General features: G+C 61.8%; 1 protein-coding gene across 1 annotated transcript; it reads left to right on the forward strand.

Moving 5' to 3' along the window:
* The first annotated feature begins 2,035 nt into the window (after positions 1-2,035).
* MAPK11 (mitogen-activated protein kinase 11) lies at positions 2,036-7,226 on the forward strand. The gene is made up of 10 exons (XM_006157581.3): positions 2,036-2,309; positions 2,394-2,505; positions 2,599-2,628; positions 2,702-2,749; positions 2,831-2,945; positions 3,161-3,232; positions 3,453-3,532; positions 3,917-3,995; positions 4,071-4,244; positions 4,525-7,226. Exons 1-10 carry the CDS (start codon positions 2,059-2,061, stop codon positions 4,602-4,604), a joined length of 1,041 nt encoding a protein of 346 aa, XP_006157643.1. The 5' UTR covers positions 2,036-2,058; the 3' UTR covers positions 4,605-7,226.
* Positions 7,227-7,263: the final 37 nt, after the last annotated feature.

Below are 7,263 nucleotides of genomic sequence, written 5' to 3' on the forward strand. Positions count from 1 at the left end.
CCTGCCCTGCCGTGTCACAGCTGGCTGGAGGGCGGGTCCCCCAGCCCGCGATGTCTGGTCTCCCGCAGTCAAGGGTCCGGAAGCCTCCGGGACTAGCAGGTGCCCGCTCCAGCCGGTGCTATTGTTTGCAAGTCCTGCTAGGAGGTCAAGATCTCTCCTAGGACTACCTTGGGTTCCCTGGGGGCCTGACACTCCCACTCCCGTTTTCAGAGGGCCTTAGCAGGCTGAGTGGAGACTGCTAGCAGCCCACTACCGGGAGCATCTGCACCTCAACCCATTTTTTGCCCTAACTGGGAGAGTCAGCTGGCATCCCCCGCAGCTGGGCTCTGGAACCAGGGGGTCTGGCCAGGGGCCCAGAAACGCAGTAGAGTCTGAATGGGGTGGGGAGTTGGAATTGGTCCAAGGCCTCATACCCAACCACAGAGATGGAAGGGACTCAGGATGGTTACAGGGGGTCCTGAATTGCAGCTGGGAGTTGCAGCTGGAATGTTACTCAACACCCTTTCCCAGCATGTGGTGAGGGTCCTTCCTGAGGCCAGTGCCAGGGTCATAGTGGGTGGAGAGCAGGGCCATGGGGCAGGCTCTAGGCTCTCACCACAGTCTCTTGAAGCTCCTGGGAGACAGTTTTGGAGCCTGCAGCAGGGCAGGGGTCCCAGCTGGCTCCTGTCTGCACTGTGCTTGGCAGCCATTCCAGCACCGGCCTGGCTTGGCCTGGCTTCTGGCTTCGACTCTAAGATTGCAAGGGCAGGAAGAGGTTTGGGGCCATGTGTGAGTGGCCTAGGGGCCTTGGACAGGGCCTAGCTGGACTCACCTGAGTCTCAGCACCTGGAAGTCCCTGTGGAGGTGTTAGGTGCTGAAGTGAGGCCCTGTTGGCCCTTCCATGCTCTCCTGGCACTGTCTGCTCAGTTACTGCACAGCTGACCACCAGGTGCCAATTCCTGGTCATCTGACTGCAGGGATGGAAAAGGGCCTGCTGCCCCAAGTGAGGAGCGCTCTCTCACCTCACTCAGACTGAGTGCATGTTCCCTGTGGTTCGCAGGCAGGGGCCAAGGGATGCTGGCACCTCACTCCACCCCAAGAGCTACCCCTTCCCTCTCTCCATTCACTCTAGCTAGGGAACCCCAAGGGGTGAGCACACGAGAAGGAATCGGCAGCCGAAGGCCCAGCTGCCAGCAGGGCTCCCCAAATCTGCTCACATCCAGCCCCAATCCTGAGGGCAGTGGAGCCAGGAGGACAGGGCAGAAAGGGGGTGGCCCTGACCATGTGCTTAAGAATGACGGTGGTGTCTGCGGTGTCCCCTGCGAATGGTAGCTGGCTAGGAGGCTGGTGCAGAGGTGCAGGGTCTCGACCCCAGGGGAGTGGGGCTGGACAGAGGAATGTTTTTTATTTAGTTATTTGAGAAAATTTTGTTACAGAGCACGTGCAGGAGAGACAAAGAAAGTGAGAAACCACCTCCTCCCCAGGGGGCATGGCCACGCCCCAAACCCTTCTCTAGGGATTTTTGGGCACACATGCACACGCGCCTATAGTTAGATTCAAGCCGCCCGGTCTGGGACACGAACCGCGGTCAGCCATGTAGAAGGCCAGCGCCTTAACCACTATGCCACCTTCTAGCCCAGGGGATGAATTTTGTGGGTCCAGGAGCTACCCCTGGCTGGACATTTTCTACTGTTCAGCTTTTTGGGTACCAGTAATGACGCCATGAACACCTCTGGCAAACATTACGTCTGTATTTTGAACATTGGGAGGCGCTGGGCGTGCCGGGGCTTGGGAGGCGGCTCTAGAGTCCGGGTGAGTCCCCAGAGCGTGCAGACCCCTCCCCGGTCCCTGCGCCGGCCCGGGATCTCCGGCTCACTCGTGTGCTTTCCAGTTCGGCCTACGACGCGCGGCTGCGCCAGAAGGTGGCGGTGAAGAAGCTGTCACGGCCCTTCCAGTCGCTGATCCACGCGCGGAGGACATACCGCGAGCTGCGGCTGCTCAAACACCTGAAGCACGAGAACGTGAGGGGCGGGCCCACAGGGGCGGACCAATGGGAAGGCCTTGTCCCGGGGCGGGCAGATGGTCAGGTGCGCCGTTGGGGACCCAGCCTCCTGCCTCCTGCCTCCTGCCTCCTGGGCGGAGTCGGGGGAGGAGCGAGACCCGAAACCATGCGGGTGGGCGCGCTCCGGGGCTGCGGCCCGTGGGGCGTTGCGAGTCGGCCGAGGTCCGGGCAGAGGTTCCCCGCGGGTCCCGACTCCTCTCCCCAACCAGGTCATCGGGCTTCTGGACGTCTTCACGCCGGCCACAACCCTCGAGGACTTCAGTGAAGTGTGAGCGGCAGGGCAGGCGCGGCGGCCGGGTAGCGAGTCCGGGAAGGCGGGGGTGCGGCTGTCCTGACCCTGACCCCGCCCCAGGTACTTGGTGACCACCCTAATGGGCGCCGACCTGAACAACATTGTCAAGTGCCAGGCGCTAAGTGACGAGCATGTCCAGTTCCTGGTTTACCAGCTGCTGCGAGGCCTGAAGGTGGGTGCTCAGCTCCTGTCCCCTTCCTGGCGGCGCGGCCCGCCGTGCGAGCGAGGCGGGGACCTGGTGCTCACCGGGCTTTCCCTCCTGCAGTACATCCACTCGGCCGGGATCATCCACCGGGTAGGTGCCGCCGGGGCGGGGTCTGCGGCGGGCTGCACTCTGCTGCTCATGCCTCACCCTGCCCTGCCCGCAGGATCTGAAGCCGAGCAACGTGGCTGTGAATGAGGACTGTGAGCTCAGGGTGAGGGGCCCCGGCGTGGGGAGGGTGGTCCGAGTGGAGAGGATTTGGGGGGTCGTTGAGAACCCGTGGTGGTGGCTCTAGATCCTGGACTTTGGGCTGGCACGCCAGGCGGATGAGGAGATGACGGGGTACGTGGCTACGCGCTGGTACCGGGCTCCCGAGATCATGCTCAACTGGATGCACTACAGCCAGACGGGTGTGTGCCGGACAGCGCAGGGAGGGTGGCTAGGGCCCTGGGGGACAGGCAGGTCTGGGCCAGCCTCAGTGGGGACTGGAGCATGGGGGTGGCCCAGTAAAACCTGTGTAACCAGTCCCCGTCCACCCCCACTCCCCAGGGCTGGATACGGAGCGGGAGGGTGGGGTCGCTGCTCTGGAGTGTGACTGAGGGAGGTCCCTCCTCCTCTCCGATAGTGGACATCTGGTCTGTGGGCTGCATCATGGCTGAGCTGCTCCAGGGAAAGGCCCTCTTTCCAGGAAACGACTGTATCCTTGGCCCAGGTTGGGAAGCAGTGTCAAGGCAGGGCCCCTCTGTCATGGCAGGAAGCAGGCTCTGGCCTTTCCGGCAGGTCTGCTCCCTCAGGCACAGGTCACACCACCTCAGCTGTAGGGCAGCTGGTTCTGGGCAGCACCCCAGGGTCGGGTGGGGGGTGGGGTGGGTCTGGGAACCCGTGGCTGGCTGGTGGGTGTTTCCTGACCATGTTAGACATTGACCAGCTGAAGCGCATCATGGAGGTGGTGGGCACTCCCAGTCCTGAGGTTCTGGCAAAGATGTCCTCAGAGCACGTGAGTCAGCAATTCAGTGCCGCCAGCTCCCTCTGCTGCCCAAACCACAGGCCCTGCGGGAGGGGTGGCACAGAGGGGTGGCACAGAATGCCGGCATGGTGGGAAACAGCCCAGGACGGCCACCGATGCTGTAGGGGAAGCAGGTGGACAGGGAAGGCACCCTGGCACAAGGGACAATGAGGGAAAGGCATAGCACTGCAAACGCCACACGCCCTGGCCGTGGACAGGGGAGCCACTTGGTCTGTGGGAAGAAGTCTTGGGCTGCCAGCTCTCTCGTCCAAGCCTGTGGGAGTGAATTCTCTTGACAAGCCCCCTGCCCAGTTTAGGCCAGGGAGGGAGGTTTGGGGGTGAGCAGCCCCTCAGTCCCTTTTCATGTGCCCCCAGGCCCGGACATACATCCAGTCCCTGCCCCCCATGCCCCAAAAGGATCTCAGCAGCATCTTCCGTGGCGCCAACCCCCTGGGTGAGGACTGGCCCTGGGCTAGGCTGGGCTGCATGTCCTGCCTGGATGCAGAGCTGACCTGCCCCTGCCCCACAGCCATAGACCTTCTGGGGAAGATGCTTGTGCTGGACAGTGACCAAAGGATCAGTGCGGCGGAGGCACTGGCCCACACCTACTTCAGCCAGTACCATGACCCGGATGACGAGCCAGAGGCGGAGCCCTATGACGAAAGCGTGGAGGCCAAGGAGCGCACAGTGGAGGAGTGGAAAGGTGGGCACGGGGGCATGGAAGAGGGGCTTGGAGGGGTGTGGTGTTCAGGGGTGGGGTAGGCCCTGCTCCTACCCAGAGTAGTCTAGGAGTGGGGACAAGACCTCCCACTCCAGTGTGGTGCAGGTAGAGATGGGGCCTGTCCAGCAGAGACTTGGGGGCAGCACAGACCAGTCCTGGCTCTTAGCAGAGGGTCCAGGCTAGGGAGCAGGTGCCAGAGAAGCAGGTGGGAGGTGTTATGCTTGGGGAGGGTACAAGCTCACCCTTTGTCCTCACCCCCCAGAGCTCACCTACCAGGAAGTCCTCAGCTTCAAGCCCCCCGAGCCACCACAGCCACCCGGCAGCCTGGAGATTGAGCAGTGAGGTGGTCCTGGCAGCTGCACTCAGACCCAGGGAGGCTCCTGAGCTTGCCCTCTTCCTCCCAATAGCCTGGCAGCCTGGATCCCCTCACCTTGAGTATGAAGTCTGCATACACATGAATGCCCAAAAGTGTGTGCACGTGTGCGTGCCACATGGAGGAGTTCGGGCAGAAGTGTCTTTGCCTTCCTTGGTTCTCCATCTTTCTCCCAACTATGGGGCTCTCCCATGGGACCTGACTGCAGGGGCCCTTGATGTCACAGGGGTCCCCCTGGGGAATGTGTCTATCTCCAGATCTCCTGTTCTAGAGGGCTATCTGGGGTAGAGGGAGGATCCGCTGGGGCTAGGACCCCTGGAGACTCAGAAAGGAGGGGTCTCAGTGGTTAGAACAGCTGCACTTAGAGCTGGGGTCTGCCAGTGAACAGCCGAGACCACAGGTTTGAGAGTTGACCAGGGCCACTGTGCCACCAGGCTGGCAGGGTCAGATCAGAAAAGTCACCTGGAACCTTGGGTTCACCTGAGTTATATGTGTGTGGGCATGCATACATGAACATATTCTTTTGGTGTTCACATGTCAGGACATGGGCAGATGTGGCTGGCGTGTGTGAACCTATGAGTGCCCAAGGACCAGCAGCTGTGTTCACTAGGAGGCCCAAATCTGGGTGGCCCTATTGCTGTCCCTTTCATATCGCAAGGGATGCTAAGAGTACTGTTGCCCCAGGCCATAGGACCCCTGGCAGGGGCTTTCCACTCTGGCAGCAAGCCACCACAGTTTCCAAAGCCGAGGGGACAGCCCCAGCCAGGGAGCTGATGGGCTAGGGGCAGCCTTGTGGATGCTAGGTGAGCAGCACTTGTGCACATCGACCTGGTCTCAGACACTCCTGCCCCTGGACCTTGGCCCAGAGCCCACAGGCCTCTGCTCACTCTCTACCTCTGCTGTGCGGTGGCCCTGCAGCTGAGACCTGGGGCGTCTGTCCATGGCTAGCCCTCGCCTTCCCTCCCTTTCTCCCAGAATGGCGGTGGCTGAGCAGCCCAAGATAGGACCTTGCTAGGAGACCTGCTGAGGTTGGCTTCTCCCCAAAGGGGCTATGGCCTCTGGCCCCAGGGACCTGGGAGGTCTGGATGTCTGCACAGGGCACAATAAAGGGCTCCCTCTTGCCCAGCTGTCTAAGATCCCAGGCCTGCTGCTTGGAGAGGGTGCCACACTGCACACCGCCAGCTGGCCTGGCCGCATCACAGCCCTGCACTGGCCAGCTCTCTTGGGCCCTCAGTCAGACAAGCAGCCATCTCTGGCATCCTCTCTGCTCCTGGAGGGTCTGAGAGCCCAGGGAGCCCAGAGGATGAGACTCATGGCCCTTGAAGAGAGCACCATGCACATACCCAGCTGGCCTACGGGGACAAACTGGCTCCTGGCCCAGGTGCTCCCCTTAACTCAGTGGTCGGGGAGGTTTGCAGGAGGCAGTTGGCCTACCTTTTGCAGGGAGTTGGGCAGGGAGAGGGTGGTGGATTTCCTTTCCTCTCCAGTTAAAGATCAGATCACCCATGAGGTCACACTGAAACCTCTGCTGCTTACAACAGCTTGTGGCGGGGAGGCTCAGGCCAGCTGGAGACTGCAGGGTCCCCAGGGCTCGGGGATATTCTTTGTTCTTGCTGTGGGTCCAGGGGGAAGACCACCTGGCAGCTTGATCTCCAGTAGCCTAGTCAGTGTGGCAGCTGGTCCAGGGTTTGGGGTGGGGAGTGAAAACAGAACTTGGGGAAGCCTGGTCTGATGAAGGGCTGTTGGGCCCCCCTACAGGGAGTATGGAGTTTAGCTGGGGGCTTCCAGGAAGAGGTGGGTGGACTGTCACCAGAAGCCCAAGGCACAGGGACAGTGGAGTGGTGCTTGGCTGCACTGCTGGCTTCAGCATTTGGGGAATGCCCTGATCATGGGGGGTGGGGGTGTTCAGGTGTGAGGCTGCTCTGGGTGGGTGAGCTGTGGGGTGGTGGCCGGCCAGATGTGTGTCAGAGAGGTGGCTAGGATCCTGTTGCCCTGCAGCCCACTGGGCTTCTGGGTGGACCCGGTGTTCCCTCCTCAGGTCTGCCTCACTGGCTGGGTCTCTGCCCTGCAGAAGCATCAGATAGTGGGGGCAGAGGTCTGAGAAGACAGTCCCACACTGAGGGTCAGGGTGAAGGCAACCAGGTCCTTCCTTCAGCTGGGGCAGGGTGGGAGAAGGCAGTCTTCCTGCAGGACAGGTGGGGAAGGGGTGGGGCAAGGACCAGCACTATGCATGTGTGCATGGAGCATGCACTCCAGGAGCCTCATGGGGAAAGCAGGAGCTGGGGCACACGGGTCTCAAAGGGCCCATAGCACCAGTCGCTCCAGCCCTGGGTTGGGAGGCCTGGGATCTACAGGGAGGGGATGCAGCCTGTGGAGTGTGGGAGGCAGTACCACCCTGTCCACACAGAAAGTGGGTTACAGGAGTAACAGGTCTGGTGGACAGAAAGTCCGGGGCTCAGGTTGCCTAGGAGAAGTCCAGTGCCCTGGACGGCAGTCCCCACCTCAGGGTGGACAAATTCCGACAGAGCAGATTCAGCCGAGGGATGGTGCGGCCACTCGGGGCCCAGGTCGCTGGTGCTGCGGGGCGGTGCTCCCCTCCCCCCAGCCTCCGGTCCTCTCCGGGCGGCG

The sequence above is a fragment of the Tupaia chinensis genome, unplaced genomic scaffold (genome assembly GCF_000334495.1).
Source record: "Tupaia chinensis unplaced genomic scaffold, TupChi_1.0 Scaffold000548_1, whole genome shotgun sequence".
Classification (NCBI taxonomy): Eukaryota; Metazoa; Chordata; class Mammalia; order Scandentia; family Tupaiidae; genus Tupaia; species Tupaia belangeri.

Bases quoted from the DNA above. Each gene is read 5' to 3' on its own strand.
- MAPK11 (XM_006157581.3), top strand. From the start codon at position 2,059: ATGGTCAGGTGCGCCGTTGGGGACCCAGCCTCCTGCCTCCTGCCTCCT. The intron at 2,750-2,830 runs GTGAGGGGCCCC...TGGTGGCTCTAG, and splicing joins ATGAGGACTGTGAGCTCAGG to ATCCTGGACTTTGGGCTGGC. The intron at 3,996-4,070 runs GTGAGGACTGGC...CCTGCCCCACAG, and splicing joins CCGTGGCGCCAACCCCCTGG to CCATAGACCTTCTGGGGAAG.